Raw genomic sequence first — 19998 nt, forward strand, 5'->3', positions numbered from 1 at the left:
TGCATTTCACGTTCTTCATTTAACCCCATCACATTATTTTTCACACGGCTAAGGGCTCCGCATTGCGTCGTGCATAAGAACAGCCCTTAGCCGTAGAGCAGTAAAAATAAAAAATAAAAATTGTCATACCAATCAGCATTCAGGGCTGGAACCACCCAGTTTATAATTACAATTATACAACTGGTGGGTCTAATCCTGAATGCTGATTGGTTAAAACCGCATTCCAGGCGATGTCTATTCCACAAGTTACCATCGGCTAAATCTATGAGGTTAAAATGCCTATTTACTCTGTTCCATCAGACTGCAATCCACGGTCTCATCAGCCCAGCCAGGCAATTTATGAAGATGATCTCCACTATAAAAAGCATCTTTTAGACTAAAATTTAGTTTTCAACAACGGAAATTTGTATAAACCTTGCCGTCTGAATTTGAATATTGAAACAATGTCGGAGAGACAAACGCATAGTAATGAACGTGTCGTGAGTCGGGATAAGAGACAGGCAGGCAGCTTTCCTTCGCAAGTCGAAATTATCAATCAGGATTTTTATGGATATATACACTAGAGGATATGGATATATACACCTCTATATACACTGTGGCGGAGATCTTTGTGGGCTATACTCGGCCTTGTCTCAGGATGGTAAGTTGGTGGTTGAAGATATCCCTCTAGTGGTGTGGGGGCTGTGCTTTGGCAAAGTGGGTGGGGTTATATCCTTCCTGTTTGGCCCTGTCCGGGGGTGTCCTCGGATGGGGCCACAGTGTCTCCTGACCCCTCCTGTCTCAGCCTCCAGTATTTATGCTGCAGTAGTTTATGTGTCGGGGGGCTAGGGTCAGTTTGTTATATCTGGAGTACTTCTCCTGTCCTATTCGGTGTCCTGTGTGAATCTAAGTGTGCGTTCTCTAATTCTCTCCTTCTCTCTTTCTTTCTCTCTCTTGGAGGACCTGAGCCCTAGGACCATGCCCCAGGACTACCTGACATGATGACTCCTTGCTGTCCCCAGTCCACCTGGCCATGCTGCTGCTCCAGTTTCAACTGGCCTGGGCCCTAGGACCATGTCCCAGGACTACCTGACATGATGACTCCTTGCTGTCCCCAGTCCACCTGGCCATGCTGCTGCTCCAGTTTCAACTGTTCAACTGCCTTACTATTATTCAACCATGCTGGTCATTTATGAACATTTGAACATCTTGGCCATGTTCTGTTATAATCTCCACCCGGCACAGCCAGAAGAGGACTGGCCACCCCACATAGCCCGGTTCCTCTCTAGGTTTCTTCCTAGGTTTTGGCCTTTCTAGGGAGTTTTTCCTAGCCACCGTGCTTTTACACCTGCATTGTTTGCTGTTTGGGGTTTTAGGCTGGGTTTCTGTACAGCACTTTGAGATATCAGCTGATGTACGAAGGGCTATATAAATACATTTGATTTGATTTGACTAGAGCTTGACCGATTAATCGGAATGGCCGATTAATTAGGGCCGATTTCAAGTTTTCATAACAATCGGAAATCTGTATTTTTGGGAGTAGGAGTAGGTGAATGGATAATCTCCGAATGTGTAGTTCCCACCGTGAAGCATGGAGGAGGTGGTGTGATTGTGTATGTGTGGGGGGGGGCTTTGCTGGTGATACTGTGATTTCTTTAAAATTCAAGGCACACAACCAGCATAGCTACCACAGCATTCGGCAGCGATACGCCATCACATCTGGTTTGTGCTTAGTTGGACTATTATTTGTTTTTCAACAGGACAATGAGCCAAAACAAACATACAGGCTGTGTAAGGGCTATTTGACCTAGAAAGAGAGTGGAGTGCTGCATTAGATGACCTGGCCTCCACAATCACCAGACCTCAACCCAATCGAGATGGTTTGGGATGAGTTGGACCGCAGAGTGAAGGAAAAGCAGCCAACAAGTGCTCAGCATATGTGGGAACTCCTTCAAGACTGTTGTAAAAGCATTCCTCATGAAGCTAGATGAGAAAATGCCAAAAGTGTGCAAAGCTGTCAAGAGGCAAAGGGTGGCTACTTTGAAGAATCTAAATACTACATGATTCCATGTGTTATTTCATAGCTTCTCTTCACTATTATTAAACAATGTAGAAAATAAAAACCCTTGAATGAGCATGTGTCCAAAATGTTGACTGATACTGTATATATATTTATAAATAATTATCTACAGACAATACCCCATAATGACAGTGAAAACATTATTGAAAATGAAATACAGGAATATCTAATTACATAAGTATTCACACCTCGGAGTCAATTACATGTAAGAATCACCTTTAGCCGAGATTACAGCTGTGAGTCTTTCTGGGAAGTCTCGAAGAGCTTTGCACACCTGGATTGTACAATATTTGCCCATTATTCTTTTATAAATTATTCAAGCTCTGTCAAATTGGTTGTTGATTACTGCTACACAACCATTTAAAACTAACTAGGCCACTCAGGAACATTCATGGTCTTTGTGGGAAACAACTACAGTGTATAGTTGGCCTGTGTTTTAGGTTATTGTCCTGCTGAAAGGTTCATTCATCTCCCAGTGTCTGGTGGAAGGTAGACAACCAGGTTTTCCTCTAGGATTTTGCTTGAGCTTAGCTCCATTACGTTTTTTTTATCCTGAAAAACTCTAGTTCTTAATGATTACAAGCATACCCATAACATGATGCAGCCACCACCATGCTTGAAAATATGGAGTGTGGTACTCAGTAGTGTGTTGTATTGGAAATGCCCCGAACAATTTCTATTCAGGACAAAAATTGAATTGCTTTGCCACATTTTTTGTTGCAGTATTACTTTAGTGCCTTATTGCAAACAGAATATATGTTTTAGAATATTTTTATTATGTACAGAATTCCTTCTTTCACTCTGTCATTTACATTAGATTTGTGGGGTAACTACAATGTTGTTGATCCATACTCAGTTCTCTTATCACAGCCATAAAATTCTGTTTTAAACTCACTATTGGCCTCATGGTGAAATCCCTGTGCTGGGTAAGGATGCCTGTATATTTGTAGGGGCATGGTGTATTGATACACCATCCAAAGTGTAATTATTAACTTCACCATGCTCAAATAGATAATTCATGTCAGAGATGAGGTAGTCATTTAAAAACCATGTAACACTATTATTGCACACAATAATTATATTTGTCAAGCTAAATATTAGTAGCATAACCAAGAGCAAGCCACGTTTAATTAGGTGCTCGTCTTTCACGTGACAGTCAAATTTGGCAAAGGTAGCACACATCTAGTTGCAGATGATATATAAACAGTACGAGGTCTTTGCAGCAGTGCTAGTTTCTGTAGAGAACACACCAGCACAGAAAAAGGGTACCTTGTTTTTAACTTTGTTTGAACACCTCAAATAGACTAGCCACCAGTCCAGGGCTAGGCAACTTTGATATGAGAAGGGCCACACAAAAAAAATCTGAACTCATCATGGGGGCCGCAGTGGCTCGTGGGTCTGCGTACCCACATCCATTGAACTGGCCAGTTGGTCATCCCTGCACTAGACAATCAGACCTTCACACACACACGTCACATTTCAGCACAACTCCAGCTCGGATTCGGTAAACCTCCCGAGTTCACCTCACCTCTTTGTAGGACCGCTGAAGGAACAGAGTTTGACAAAGTTTGTGGGGGTTACTTTGACCGAGATGGTGCTCTAATGAGAAAATGGCATTTGGGCAAGACAATTGGCCCAGTGCATCTCAAATTGTTATTCCAGTTACATTTCGACAAGAAATACAGAGGTTGGCTCACGAGGGTAGTATGGCAGGCCATCTTGGGGTCAAGAAGACGTATGATCGTATTGTGATGAACTTCTTCAGGCCTGGTCTGAAACAAGGTGTTGTGGCTTACTGTAAATCCTGTTGCGTTTGCCAGTGGACAGAAACCGAATCAAGCTGTTCCCGGTTGCACCTTTACAGCCTATTCCTGCTTTTGACAAGCAGGGTTCTGGTAGATTGTGTTGGTCCTTTGTCCAAAGCAAAGAGTGGTAACCAATCTCTTGACCATCATGTGCGCTGCCAATTGTTCCACTGACGAAAATCACAGCTCCTAGTATTGTTAAGGCACAGTGGCGTGTGTTCTTGGACACCAAGGGAAGCCAGGCTTCCCCACATTTTATTTACAAATAAGTTATCTTTTGTCTCGCTATGTTTCAAAATGTTCCTCCAATTCGCAAGACGTTGAATGGATCTCACAGGAGAAAGCATCCGAGCAAGCGAAACAGCGCCCCTCTGTCTCTAGGCCATCTACCTTATACTGTCTGGTCCGAACGAGTATGGCATTGCTGCCGCCCATAGCATTGAATGCAAGGGAAGCCAGCAAGCATTTGGCCTCACATGACAAAAAATATATATATTAAAGAAATTGCCAATCAGCTTTGAGAGCATATGTCATTAACAGAAACGACTTGAATTGTTGCATCTCGTTGTGTTGTCCTCCTTTGGACTTGTGGTTTTACTTAATTCTCCGTACTGGCCTATGATTATAACGGCAACTCAGATCCAACCATACATACATACATACCATACATTGTTGTGCCCCTGGCCTGAGAGGATGGAAGTTGAATATGTACAGTAGCTAGATGTAGAAGGCTAATGTTAACTAGCTAACGTTGCCAATTAAATGGAAGTTAGGCAAGTATTTAGCCAGGTTGCCTAGGGCGCAAACAGAAATCAGTACCATGGACAGCCACATCATATTTAGTTTAAATAGTTTTTGGTATATTTTAATTGTCACTGTATTAGACTAAGCTGTATTGTGGACTTCACCAGACAGAGGTTGCTATCCGATTTTGTGATAGGTCGCAATTGTAAATGAGAACTTGTTCTCAACTTGCCTACCTGGTTAAATAAAGGTGAAATAAATAAAAATAAATAAAACAAAGGTGTGGTTGAAATTATTATGACACGTTCTTCTTATTGTCTCAGCCTTTAGGCGCATACACATACACATCTCAAGGTCGCAAGGCATATGAATTAACAGAAAACAGAATTATCACAACACATACACTACCATTCAAAAATGTGGGGTCACTTAGAAATGTCCTTGTTTTTGAAAGAAAAGCACATTTTGTCAATTAAAATAGCATCAGAAGTTAACAGAAATACAGTGTAGACATTGTTAATGTTGTATATGAAGATCTCGTACAGCGCTGTGTACTCCCTTCACAGAACAGCGCAAACTGGCCCTAACCAGAATAAAATGAGGAGTGGAAGGCCCCAGTTCACAACTGAGCAAGAGGACAAGTACATTAGTGTGTCTAGTTTGAGAAACAGACGCCTCACAAGTCCTCAACTGGCAGTTTCATTAAATCGGACCCGCAAAACACCAGTCTCAACGTTAACAGTGAAGAGGAGAATCCGGGATGCTGGCTTTCTAGGCAGAGTTTGTGTGTCCAGTGTCCGTGTTCTTTTGCCCATCTTAATCTTTTATTTTTATTGGCCAGCCTGAGATATGGCTTTTTATTTGCAACTCTGCCGAGAAGGCCAGCATCCCGAAGTCGCCCCTTCAAGTTTCTTGGCAATTTCTCGCCTTCATTTCTCAAAACAAGAATAGACTGATGAGTTTCAGAAGAAAGGGCTTTGTTTCTGGCATTTTGAGGCTGTAATCGAACCCACAAATGCAGATGCCCCAGATACTCAACAAGTCTAAAGAAGGCCAGTTTTATTGCTTCTTTAAAATCAGCACAACAGTTTTCAGCTGTGCTAACATAAATTGCAAAAGGGGATTCTAATGATGAATTAGCCTTTTAAAATGATAAACTTGGATTAGCTAACACAACGTACCATTGGAACACAGGAGTGATGGTTGCTGATAATGGGCCTCTGTACGCCGACGTAGATATTCCATAAAACATTTTTTTTTATCTGTTGTTTCCAGCTACAATAGTCATTTACAACATTAACAATGTCTAACATTGTATTTCGGATCCATTTTATGTTATTTTAAATGGACAAAAAAAAGAGCTTTTCTTTCAAAAACAAGGACATTTCTAAGTGACCCCACATTTTTGAATGGTAGTGTACATTATTGGTTGTAATGTCTTTTTTGGGGAGGGGTTACCTACACACCGCTACTTTTAAGGCCCAGGTTAAATTATTTTCAACGTTTGGACTTCCGCAGATAGTGCCATCAGAACAAAGTTTGAATTTCATGTCAAAAATCTTCCAGCAAGTGCTATTGCAATTGGGTGTTAACCATTGCCCCTCTAGTGCCTACCACCCAGAATCTCAAGGTGCTTGAGAGATTTTATCAGACTTTAAAGTCTATGTTGAGAGCTTACCGAGTTGAGTTTGAGAAAGACTGGGATGAATGGGTCCCTTTTGTGTTTGCAGCGTGGGAAGTTGTTCAATAATCTCTTGGTTTAATAATATCCTCTTAAGCCTTTGGCTTACTTTTTCAAACATTCTGTTAAAAATCGCGCAACATTTCAGCGTCCTGCTACTCATGCCAGGAATATAGTATATGCATATGACTAGTATGTGTGTTTCTAAAACTGGTTAAATCACAGCTGTGACTATAACAGAATGTGTGTTTCGTCGAAAAGCCCAAGGAAAACTGATCACCAAAAAGTGGAAAAAATATCAATGCGCCACTTGCATGTATTGTCTATGGCACAGCAAAATAGATGGCTCCGAGATTACAAGTCCTACAGCTTCCACACGATGTCGCCAGTCTTGGCAATTGCCTGGAGGTTGTTCCTTGGTCAAACGAAGAAGAGAGACCCGATACCATCCTGTCTACGACAGGATGTTTTGGAAGAGAGATTTCCGACCATGATTTGAAGACATGGAGCTATTGAATACACATCGCCCAGTGATCAATTTGATAGATTATTAACGTTTACTAATACCTAAAATTGGATTACAAAAGCATTTTGAAGTGTTTTGTGAAAGTTTATAGGCAACTTTTTTAATTTAAAAAAATGACGTTGCGTTTTGAAACTGTGTTTTTTTCTGGATCACACAGTTTTCATAGATGGATATTTTGGGTATATATGGACCGATTTAATCGGAAAAAAAGACCCAATAGTGATGTTTATGGGACATATAGGAGTGCCAACAAAGAAGTTCGTCAAAGGTAATGAATGTTTTATATTTTATTTCTGCGTTTTGTGTAGAACCGGCTACGCTAATTATTTTGTTTCGGTCCCCTTCAGGTATTTCGGGGTGTTGCATGCTATCAGATAATAGCTTCTCATGCTTTCGCCGAAAAGCATTTTAAAAATCTGACTTGTTGGCTAGATTCACAACGAGTGTAGCTTTAATTCAGTACCCTGCAAGTGTGTTTTAATGAACGTTTGAGTTTTAAAGGGTGCTATTAGCATTTGGCGTAGCGCATTTGCATTTCCTGATGGCTGGGTGGGACGCAGACGTCTCAGGTGACGCTAAGAGGTTTTAAGTTCGAATGAGCTCATGTTTGGATATAATGTCAGAGTTCCTTTGAGCTTGCTGAGAGACATTGTTGCAGGACACCACCTTAAACAAAAACAAATCTGTTGGAGCATGTTAGCATGTGGGGCGCACAGATTAGTGTCACCTCATTAGTCAGTATGTGTTACACCTGTGCTGGTTGTCCATCGCGTTAGGCAGAAGGTGTGTCACCTGTGCTGGCCCAGGTGATATTTAACAGTGGCTGGCACAGTGCGCCAGTTGTCTTGAGAGATGTTGACACTTAGTTGGCTCTCCCTATTTAATTTCTAGAAAAGCAATCCTTTATCGGACCTTCCCTGTTTGGATTTGCTCTTCTTTGGTGTGGGTTTCTCTTCTGTTTGCATCTTGGCAAATTTAGTGGGCTCTCATGGTGGGTGTCTTTTAGATCCAAGCTGTTGTTGTTATTCAACTTTTAGTGGACACCCCATGTGTCTTTCAGAACCCTTCTTAAAACTTGACCTGTTACGTTTTGGTTGTGGTTAGTGACTCTTGTTAGGTCCACGTTTTTGAATGACAAATAGTTTCTCGCTGGGGACACTTTCTGTTGTGTGCAGAGGGTCCCTGGTTCCAGACCAGGTTGCTGCAAGGAAAGGGACAGAAACAATATTGTTACATTGATGCTGTTGACCCAGATCAGTGGTTGCTAAGGTCAAAAGGGGTGAGTGGAACTGGTGTGAAATGGCTAGCCAGTTACGCTAGTAGCGTTTCAATTGGTGGTGTCACTCGCTCAGACCTTGAAGTAGTTGTTTCCTTTGCTCTTCAAGGGTTGCAACTGTTGTGGAGCGATAGGTAACAATGCTTTGAGATTGTCTGACGTGTTCAGAGGGGTCCTGGTTCAAATGTAGGCTAGGGCTATGAGAGGGAAGGAAGCAACACTTACTCCTCCTCCAGTCTCTGGAAGGAACCACTAGGTCACTAACAAGCTACCGGAGTCAAAGTTCCCTCTTGTGTTCATCACACGGGAAACAGCTGCCGTGGGCTTGGACTCGCCTGCTGATGTCATCCTGGCACAGCACAAGAGTGACCCTGTGTCAGCCAATCAGCTCTGTCAGGGAGGAGTCATGGCCTATAGGGGCGCTTGGTCTAGGCTGACACCTTTCAGTGAGAAGGATGTGGCTGGCAGCGATGCAGTGAGAGACAGATTCTTGTGGGGGTGGGTGTAGTCTGTGACAAGCACGTCTTTCCAAGTGCTAAATCCACCACTAAAATTGTTTATCCCAGTTTGTCCAACTTCATCAAATCGCTTGAATTTACATTGATGGCACTAATGTCTCCATCACATACTGTATAGTGGGCCCCATAAGGCTGTTATACAGTCCTGTCCCTGGCCAACCCCATGTCATGCGTGCTGTGCCTAGTGCTTTGTGTTCCCTTGTCTTCTTGATGCCTCAGCAGTGCCTGCACACTGTTGGGACTGGATGGCGCCCAAGCCTCTGTATACAATGACATGCACTGTTTAATGCCTCCAAAAATGGCCAGCTGCCTCAGGAGGAAGGGAGGGTAGGAACTATATAGGGAAACACCAAATGGTTTGTGGTCTGCTGCCTATTCATCAATGAGGTTAACAATGTGTTTCACCTGTCCAGACAGAGGGTGGAGCCTGAATATTACATGCCGCAGTCTCAGGCACCAAGTGCTGACGGAGCATCCATTCACACCTTTGGTCAAACCACACAACTGCTAAAAAGGGGATAGAGTGACTTGGAAGGTTTCCGAAACCGTAACTTCCATTAGTCTTGTTCCACAAGAAGCTTTGCGTCAGCAGCTCAAGGTTTAAATCGAAAGGGTTTGGGGCCGAAATATAGTGGGAGGGAGAATCACATAGACCGTCTCTGACAATCTGCTGCAAAATGGAGCTGTGTTGGATTGTGGGTTAACACATCACTCACTGCAGACTGCTGTGTTGAATTCTCGAGAAATTAGGTCTCCCGAAATCCATACCTGTCCACTGGTGATAACTCATCAAATTAGTCCACAGCACTAAGCACTGCTTCAGTTATAACACTTGGCTGCATAAACCATGCAATACAAAACTCTACATGGCACTCAAAGCCAGGGTTTGCAACCAACAACTTTCAAATCCCAAAAATAAATTCTGAACCGGTTCGAACACCAAAAAACTGTATATTGTTGTTTTTTTAACCCGTGACATCAACAGGTTTTTACATTTAGCTCATTAAATGACTTCACCACCAGTGTGGCTAGAGCAAGCAAGCTAGTTGTTTACATGCATGACGGACAGAGAAGTGTAGCCTATGGCGCAAGATGTGACTGAAATGTTGCGTGTGGGGAAGAGAGTGAGAGGGTTCAGGAGGAGGCTTGAAGCGCTGGGCATCTTGTTATGTACATGCATTACCGGAATTAGGCCCACAGAATTATACCGACAGTAGGAGGAACGGCTTCTATTGAGGAACTTTATATGTTCTTTGAGCTAGCTAGCTAACAAACTTGTGTGTGCAGAGCGGCACCAGAACAGAAAACACGTCTTACATTTTTGTAGTTAATAAATCCAACATGAAATGTGATAAGTGAGCTATAGTATCCTTAACTTAACTTGCCTAAACACGCACAGGAAAAGATTTTCAGCTTGCAGGTTAGACACTGGAATATGTTTGAGTGACGGAGTGAAGGCTTTGCATAGGCGCTTTCTTGCATTTTGTTGTGGGACTAGGAAAACAATGCCTGGAACGTAAAATAATGCTATTAACCAGTTCCCCTGCTTTTAAAATAACAGTTATGTTCCGGAACAGTATGAATTACTTTCGTTACAGGTTCCGTTCTGTTTCCTGAACTGGTTCCAACCCCTGCTCAAAGCTGGAATAAAGAACTAGCCTTGCACAAGCCTTAGCTTGAAAACAAAATAATGATGCGTGTGTAGGGAGATTAATTAAAATCAATGACCTATTTTGTACTAGAATTAGAAACTATGACGCTCATTCAAAATCTGACTTGACGTCGGTACAAGTACCTTAATTCAGCCTCACCCTAGTGGAAGTATGGTCCCTAATGAAGTCAGAGGAGTTTCAAAAGCTTCCTCAGTCACCGTTTCTTTCTTTCAGTGAAGTCAAGACTGTGTTTGCCGTTAGTGTTGGGAAGGGGGAAAAAGTGGCGTTTGATTCCGACTGTTCCGAGGGAGACTAGGAGGGATTTTTTTTTGGCAGGTCCTCAGTCCCACCATTCCTGTGGTTCCGTATGAGTTCACGGAATACGGAGCTGAGTGGCCAGAAATAAACTGTTTGCTCATGCGTGGGTGCAATGAAATAGTTCAACACCCAAACGAGAGACAAGGGCTCTTTTCTCTTCTGCTAGACAGGATGAGACAGGACGGGGGGGTGAGACTTTTCCTCTTCAGAAAAGCAGCTGGAAGAAGAAGAAGAGGAAGGTTGAGACTGTGGAGACCTGAGCAAATCTGGAGTGTTGGTCACTGAAGAATGGGGGTGTCTGGTTGTAGTAGTGTAGTAGTTTCTGAGCAGGGGTGATGAGGTTGGAGGTTCAGCTTCAAATTCCACTTCAGCCACTATTATGTTTTCTACTAATCTATCCCGTATATGTCTATCTTGGATGACATGTAGCTTGTATCAAAGTTCATTTTATAAAAAACAATATCCTGTTTGCCCACTGGAACTTTAGGGGTTTGCAGTAGCAATGATTTGAAGCTGTTCACTCGTGCAGTGCAATACACTATTACCCTGGTAAATTGTCCCAGGTAGACAAAAAGGGCACCCCTAAAATACAAGACATTAAAGAGTTCCTAACATAACTTCATATTATTTTCCTTCATCATCATATCCTTCACCATTTCTTTGTTCTTCGTTTGGAAAGCCCTATTATATCCTCTGCTGTTACTTCCCAACTATGTTCCATGCCCACATTCCTAGACAATATCCCCATCATCGGAACCCATTTACGACTACAGCAAGGAATGTTTTCCGTCAATGGTTTTTCATCAGCGGTGAACGCAGGGAAGCATGATGTTTGGCCTGGGCGATATGGCCTAAAAATCTCTTTTTTTTCAAACATGGGAGATTGGCTAGTAAATAAAAAAATACATCTCTAAATAAGCTTTGTTGCACAACTAAAGGTGACTGCATCTAAAACAGAAATCAGGGCTTATATAAAATTATACCTAGGCTAAATATAAACCAAATATTTTCTGCTTTTTTGCAATAAGTAAGTCTATAAAATGGCATTTTTGTTACAAATTTAACCAGAACCATGCACATCCACTAATGACCAATTTCTTATAGCAGATACTATAGACAATTAACACAGATCTCATAAACAATCTCAAGCACAAGCCCACCTGCTAGTAAAGTAGCCAGCTGATCTTTATATTTCAAGTCTAGCCAAATTGGATCTATTTGCTTGCTAACAAGGTAGAACTGTTTTGAATACATCCTCCAGTCCACTTGAACAACATAGCATGTTCACTTTGTTTAAAATGTGGAAATCAAGTGGCCTTTGTGGAAAAGATTCTAATTTATCATATTTCAGAACAGGTTTCCAATTCCTCATATAAATGTAATTTTTTATGCTCATTGCAAATGTATAAAACAGACAGCTAGCGCATAAGTCTGTGGCTAAAATGCTGCTAGAGGTATGTGGTACGCAATGACGCTCGTGACAGAAAGGGAGCATACATTTTCCACAATCATGTTTATTATTACTCACGTTTTAGGGTCTGCTCTGTTCTACATTTTCGGAGTTCAAACATAAAAAGTGTATCATTAGAAAGGTTGTTCTCTACTATTACAGTAAAATAATGTCTCAATGCGTTTTGGTGTCCATATGACCAATTCTGTTGGCTCAAATGCAAATAGTGTGTTTAAACTACTTATTGTCAGAGAGGAAGAAGTGATTATTTTAGGTTTGTTGTGAGTGGCAGAGGGAGGGGCTTGGTGTCTGTGTGCAAGTGGTAAGGTGCACAGTGCACACAGCACAGAAGGAGCGAAGGAGACGAGGCCAAAAAGATAAACACGCATAAAAACCTTAATTCTTGCGATACAGGCATTTGGGAAAATCGCGCTAAAACTTACATTCAAATGGATTTGATATAAATCGCCCAACCCTACATGACATCTGAAATGAGGTGACCAGCAGCAGACTATTATTAGGCTCCAACATGCAGTGAACCAAACTATTGAGAAAGGTGCAAAGAGATGAGCCTGGTCCCAGGTCTGTTTGTGCTGTCTTGCCATTCTGTCGTTGGAATCACAATGACCATAGCATAGGAGTTAACAAGACAGCACATACAGATCTGGAACGAGGCTAGAATAAGATCAGACACGACCAGTTCCTGACAAGTCCTCATGATGCTACTTGACAGCTCCCTGAGGTGGCTATGCCATCATAGCTGTGCCACACTGAATCATCATCCTCGTCTCCCCTACTGTTGAATGAGCAAGCGGCGCTACCAACACTCAACCAATCCAGCTACTCGTCCCCAGAGGTACTAGAATGGTGAAATGACAATCTCAAATACGACAGCCCTCCATTTTGCCCATAAAAGGTGACTATGGTGTTCTTAGCATTGCTGCTTAGTCCTGACCAACAGAGCACCTGTTCATTTTGAAGTGGATATTCCTTGACATATAGACACTGATATTAGCCTAGATAGTAATAGGCTAAACATGACAGTGGTGGATAATAGGCTAAACATGACAGTGGTGGATAATGGGATAATGGAACGTGTATGTGTTGCATTCTCTTTTTCAATAAGAAAAATAGGTCTGCTGTGCTTATCACACCGGGAGGGAGATTGAGAAAAAGATTGAGCATGAAGGAGGGAGGGAAGAGAGAGGGTTAGGAGAACTAGAAAATAATAGAAAAACACATCAGGACTGAGCAGTGCCACAGCACAGAAAAAAAAAACATTTAGGTAAAATTACTTGAACCGAGGTAACTTCCAGATTTGATCAGCACAACAATAGGTCTGATAATCTTACGTAGAAATTCAATGATGAAATGAAGGTAAAACTTTATTTGGATTGTTAGTCTGTTGATGCGCTACAGACTATCTGCTAGCCCTAACCTTAAACCTTACCCTAACCCAGGGTTTTCCAAACTCTGTCCTCGGGACCCCAAGGGGTGCACGTTTTGGTTTTTGCCTAAACATTACACAGCTGATTCAAATGATCGAAGCTTGATGATTAGTTGCTTATTTGAATCAGCTGTGTAGAGCTAGTGCAAAAAAAAAAAAAATGCGCACCCCTTGGGGTCCCAAGGACAGAGTTTGGAAAACCCTGTCCTAACTTTAACCCTTACCCTAACTCTTATTGTAAAACTAACAGTTATCTTAGCAAGCAGTTGCTCATCAACAGATAGTATGACCATCTTTAGACCATCTACAAATGGTTTATCCAAATAAAGTGCGACCTCATCCAGTGACTAAAATTAATCCCCCTCTCCCTTACCGTAGTCACACACTGATCAGTCTTTTGACTCTTGACTTGCTGTGACAAGCAGCAAATAAGTTGCATCACTTTGTTCAGGGAACAAAGCAGTCTCTTCATGCAGTGAAATAAGTAGGTAATTCTGGATTCCTTTTATTAGTACAGTACATTCCAAACAGCTGCGCCTTTCCACTCAACTTAGATCTTCCAGCTACAAATTAACCCTGTGAGGGCCACATACATAAATTTCTACCACAAATATGCATATTTTTCCAACCTTCTCACAACAATAAAATGGACATCAAAGACTTGAATTTATGCATCTTAAATCTGCCTGAGACTTTTTAAATGTATTTAACCCGCCATCCACACTTCTGCGTTCTGAAGAGATTACAATGAACATAACAATGTGATTCAGACAACCATACACTTGATATCAGTGTAGACAAAGAAACACCAGGATTGTGGGTTTGATCCCCAGGGCAACCCATACATAAAATATAAGCACGACTATAAGTCGCTTTGGATTTTTTTTTTTAAAGCATCCTTTGATCTCTGACAGTGTACATCCAACTAGGGCTTGGGAATGATCCACCTCAGAACTTTATACAGTCCGTTATTAATGTTTCCAAATTTATATTGAACAATAACAGGGGCTGTGCTGCATTAAAACATCCTCAATATAACTGGGAGTTATAGTGCAAAGAGAGGCTGAGAGAGAGAGAGCCACTGCCCACTAGAAACTCTGATGGGAATCCCATGTTGCGGTGTGTGTATGCGTGTTGTGTAGGGGAAAATGATAACATATCCATCTTTAGACGGTTTCTCAATGTGTATTAAGGCAGTGCCGACCGACAGATGTGGACCTGGCTATACAGCTGTAGATATTGGATCAGTACACACACACAGTTTTTTCTCATCATCACTAGCCAGAGCTCCACTATTTTTCATGAGCCGGTTTGGTTGCCAGGGTGTTTGTTTCCATGACCACATACCAGCCTGATGCAACAAACCAGACCACCACCACCCCTAACCGATTTAACCCCACAGTAGAACACTGGAATCGTGTATGATCTGGTGTCCTATTCAAAGATGCCAGGCCAGCTAATGCTATGACTTCATCGTTGCCATGCCATATTACACAGACTCTGGCAATGGGCACGGTTAACCCTTCGCTGTCTGTGGAAGGACTAAGGAGGTTAATACCTTCAAATGTGTGTTTGTGTATTTGGGAATTGGCACCAGTGCCAAAAGCACCAGCACCAGTGCCAAAAGCACTAATTCTCTCCGGCCAACTTCAACAGAGCATCACCATTATCAACTTAGATGGACAGTCAAGATGGAGATGGTGTGTGTCGGTGTGCCTACCTGGGTTATTGGCCTCTCCCTCCAACACGTGAAGCTCGGTGCAATCAGCCAGACTGTGCTCCAGACACAGCTGCAGGAAACGAGCCTGGGTCTGCGACACCCGCTTCAGCAGTGACAGCAGAGCCACCGTCTGCTCACACTCGTTCCACCCCTTAAACCAGCTTCCCAGGATGCCCACCTGGTCGCGAAACATCATGGTCTGAGGCACAGGCACCAGGCCGAACGTGGAAACTAGTTAGTGACCTTCCTGGTGTCACGAGAGAATTGAGTTAAATTGGTGCTCTAGTGGTTAAACTTTGGTCAAAGCATGTGTTGGATGTGCTCTTCTTTTGGTCTGTTTTTGTTGTTGATGTTGAGTGGAGCAGAAATATGTACTTTGAGCAGGAGGGATTAGAGCGGTTGTGCTTAGTTCAAGTGGCGTAGCATCATCCAGGCTTTTAGAAAAGCAGGTGTACTGTAGTTTCAGCTTGAGGGGAGTGGTGGCAAGGTACTCTCCTAGGTTCATCTGCACAAGGGGTTTTTAACATTCAGACAGGAGAGTCGGCTTTCCTCCTGCACTCTGCGCTGTCACACCAGCATTACTTTTGTTGGCATTTTCCACAGGGATCCCATTTATATCTGAAATGAAAATAAATGGTTGGGAGACACTGTCACACATGGTCTGTCAGTAACACACACACAGCTTGGTGTCCAAAATCCATCTAGTAAAGTCTTTACCGACGGTGGACTCCAAATGCAGAGGAAATGTGACCAACACTGCTCTCTTGCAGACTTTAAATAGACTGTTATTTAAAAAAAACATTTTACATTGAAACCAGGAGATTAGTGACACCCATTGCCTACTGACACAAAGCTTGTATGCCTCATACTTCTCATTTAAAAGTAGCCCTCTCTCAGTAGTAATTGGCGCAACATCCCGACTGGTAGGATATTTCCAAAGAGAAAAGCGCCGGTCCCTTACGTTATAATGTTACATGCAGCTATGTTCAAAGGGTCCCTGCTGTAAGCTTTATGATAAAGCATAAATGATTGCTTTCCACCACACATTGCTTCGAAAATAGCCTGCAGACTGTATAATCGGTAGACTGCCAACTACGCGAAACTGAAAGTACCCTGAGTGAAAAGACTGCATTATTTTTCAAAATATTGCATTAAAATAGGTCCATGTCAGCACTAACAGGTCTCCAAAACGGTCACTTTGCTTCATCAGCACTGGGGCAAACATGGCCCTACATGAGCACCGAGGATAGGCTGGATCTTTTGTAAAAATGTGGAGGTGATGCGATTCGGAGCGAGGATAATTAATAGGGATCTACATTAAATAATTGAAGAGTCTCAAAGCGCAGTTTTGCACATTCGCAAAATGTGCCCAATTGCATAGCTATGTTACACTGTAATGCAATACACATTCAGTGTAGTTTCCATAAACTCAACAGAGCCAGGCCCGAGCGTTAACTATTTCCCCGCAAATTAAACGTCCAGCTGGACACCTATTAAAAAGTTTAAAAAACGGTGATACAGTAGGCTAAGTTAGCATATTTTCTCTACTAACAGTGTAGCCTACTGGACAGACAACTCAGCGAGCTTAGTTCAGAGAAAATAATCGACAAAAACATATTCCAGAACTTTGGTTTAAAAAAAAAAAGTGGCAAAGAAAATGTGTAAAACGTTACTCACTTCCTTGCACAACTGCATCGGTGGTGTGGATCGCAAGACGGGTGCGCAACAAAGTTTGAAACTGTGGGCAGCGGTGCCCCTTCACTCTGCATCTGTGCGTTTTGCCATCTTGACTAACTTTTCCTCCGGCAGTTAGGCTCCTCTTGTTTTACCAGAGGAGAGACTCGGCTTTGCTTTCCACATGCGAATAATTAACACGAAGCATTACGTCAGGGGCTTGGCAGCACAAGGAAGCACAAAAATAGATCATGGGGTTAGGGACAGATCACGTAGCCTACCAGCAACCGAGACGACAGAGGCATTAACATGTTTTACAAAGGGAGGGGGAGGGGGGGGTGTTTTCCAAAGCAAAGAGGACAAAATCAAAACAAGAGTGAAGTTGTGTGTGTATATGAAACAGGGGCGGGAGTTGCCTCAGTTTGTCCCGTTCACTTATCAGTGCAACACTTTCACCTACATTTGCAAAAAGCAGGTCGATAAAAGATGAATACGTGGTGAAAGATACCTTTTTGTCGGAGTTGATAATTTGGCAGTGTTTACATTACAAATACAGGATGAAGAGAAAGATTATATCAACGACACCAGTGTGCCTCCCTGTCCCTGAAGTTATTTATTGTACATTTAGTTCCAATGTGTGCGTTCCATACAGCAAGAGGGCCTCAACCACCCTACATTCTGGTCTGTTTCAATTCAAATGCAAAATATATATTATTAACATTGTTTCAATGATAGTAACATAAACAGTGATGCATTGTATCATGTTATAGCAATACAGCAGCTGATACAATGTTTTGAGTTACAGTATCATTGGGCAAAATAAGAATTAAATGCTTCTGTGATGCGTGATGTTACCAATCTTCCCGGAAATACAATTGGTATTTTATGTTTTATGTGTAAACCTTGATGTTTTTTTTAGCATTGACAGTTTTCTGTTGTATTTTTTAAATTCTCTAATACATCCATGAATGCATCTAAATGTGCACAGATGTTACGTTAGAACAAAAGTAAAAGAATAGTTGTGTAAAAAAAAAAATAATGATTGGGAAAAATATATCCTTAATTGGGCCTCTTTAGGGAAGGCTGACTGGCAAGGCACACCACTGAAACATCAGCGGGACCTCAAATATATTATCGGGCCATTGTTTAACAGCAGTGTCCTTTTGTCACACAATGCACCGTTGCCTTCAGCTGAGTGTGCTCAATATTGACTATAAGTGGAAGGGGGGTAGACGTCCAACCACAGTGGGATAACAATGAAGAACTTCAGCTTCTTGAGAGGGGTGTCATCTGAAAGGAAGCATATTAAAGAAGGGGGGTTGTGACAAGGACTCATAATCCACAGACGGATGCTTAGATTCTAGATGCTGTCCAATGGTAATTAGCTCATGTGTTGAAACAGAGCACAAGGAGAGGTCTATTGGGTTTGTTGGAAAGTGGACAGTTCTCCTGAATCAGTCAAAAGCTCAAGCCATCGCAAATTGGATTGAAAGAACAACAATTACAGTTACAGTTGCAAAAAGCAGGTGTTGAACCATTATAGCATGAGAACTACAGTGCATTCAGAAAGTATTCAGACACCTTATTCTAAAAATCGCTGTTTTAAATTTACATTTTTTTTTATCAATCTACACACAATACCCCATAATGACAAAGCAAAAACAGGTTTTTAGAGATGTTTGCAAATTTTTTACAAATTTAAACTGAAATGTCACATTTACATAAGTATTCAGACCCTTTACTCAGTACTTTGTTGAATCACCTTTGGCCTCGAGTCTTCTTGGGTATGATGCTACAAGCTTGGCACACCTGTATTTGGGGAGTTTCTTCTCTGCAGATCCTCTCAAGCTCTGTCAGGTTGGATGGGAAGCGTCGCTGCACAGCTATTTTCAGGTCTCTCCAGAGAAATTCAAATCGGTTTCAAGTACGGGCTCTGGCTGGGCCATTCAAGGGCATTCTGTAGGGATGTCCCGAAGCCACTCTTGCGTTGTCTTGGCTGTGTCCTTAGGGTCGTTGTCTTGTCTGAGGTCCTGAGCGCTCTAGAGCAGGTTCCACCACCATGTTTCACTGTAGGGATGGTGCCAGGTTTCCTCCAGATGTGACACTTGGCATTCAGGCCAAAGAGTTCAATCTTGGTTTCATCAGACCAGAGACTCTTGTTTCTCATGGACTGAAAGTCCTTTAGGTGCCTTTTGACAAACTTCCAGGGGGCTGTCATGTGAATTTTACTGAAGAGTGGCTCCAGTCTGGCCACTCTACCACAAAGGTCTGATTGGTGGAGTGCTGCAAGGTTGTCCATCACCAAAGAGGAACTCTGGAGCTCTGTCAGAGAGACCATCTGGTTCTTGGTCACCTCTCTGACCAAGGCCCTTCTCCCCCGATTTCTCATTTTGGCCGGGCTGCCAGCTCTAGGAAGAGTCTTGGTGGTTCCAAACTTCTTCCATTTAAGAATGATGGAGGCCACTGGGTTCTTGGGGACCTTCAATACTGCAGACATTGTTTGGTACCCTTCCCCAGATCGGTGCCTCAACACAATCCTATCTCATAGCTCTATGGACAATTCCTTTGACCTCATGGCTTGCTTTGGGATCTGACATGCACTGTCAACTGTGGGACCTTATGGACAGATGTGTGCCTTTCCAAATCATGTCCAATCAATTGAATTTGCCACAGGTTGACTCCAATCAAGTTGTAGAAACATCTCAAGGATGATCAATGGAAACAGGATGTGTTCAAGTTAGAGTCTCAGAGCAAGGGGTCTGAATACTTATGAAAATAAGGTATTTCTGTTTTTATTTTTTAATACACTTGCAAAAAAAATTGAATAACCGGTTTTGCTTTGTCATTATGGGGTATTGTGTGTAGATTGATGAGGGGGAACAATTATTTAACACATTTCAGAATAAGGCTGTAATGTAAATACATTTGGAAAAAGGGAAGGGGTTTGAATACTTTCCAAATGCAATGTATATATAGACTTCATTTTTAGGGGCACTCTGGTCATAAATGACCAGATTCATTTGAATTTAATACTTATAGGATCATGGAATGCATTTGTTCTGGTTGAAATATCAAGGTAATTGTTTCGGGTGGCAATAATACGTTTTGGCAAAGCTACTCTAAAAAGA

The 19998-nt window shown here is 42.1% G+C and overlaps 1 protein-coding gene across 3 annotated transcripts in view; it reads right to left on the bottom strand.

Annotated features, from left to right (window-relative positions):
- The window catches only part of samd4a (sterile alpha motif domain containing 4A), a 108326-nt gene extending 91248 nt beyond the window's left edge, over positions 1-17078 (bottom strand). For all 3 annotated transcript variants that reach the window (XR_008121519.1, XM_035743422.2, XM_035743421.2), the window contains exons 1-2: positions 16874-17078; positions 15197-15814 (exon numbers count right to left, since the gene is read on the bottom strand). Coding sequence is in view for 2 of the 3 variants with exons in the window: in XM_035743422.2 (XP_035599315.1) it covers positions 15197-15392 (196 nt within the window). In the remaining variant the exon portion in view is untranslated. The remainder of the gene's footprint in view (positions 1-15196; positions 15815-16873) is intronic.
- Positions 17079-19998: the final 2920 nt, after the last annotated feature.

The sequence above is a fragment of the Oncorhynchus keta genome, unplaced genomic scaffold, assembly GCF_023373465.1.
Source record: "Oncorhynchus keta strain PuntledgeMale-10-30-2019 unplaced genomic scaffold, Oket_V2 Un_contig_5916_pilon_pilon, whole genome shotgun sequence".
In the NCBI taxonomy this organism is placed as follows: Eukaryota; Metazoa; Chordata; class Actinopteri; order Salmoniformes; family Salmonidae; genus Oncorhynchus; species Oncorhynchus keta.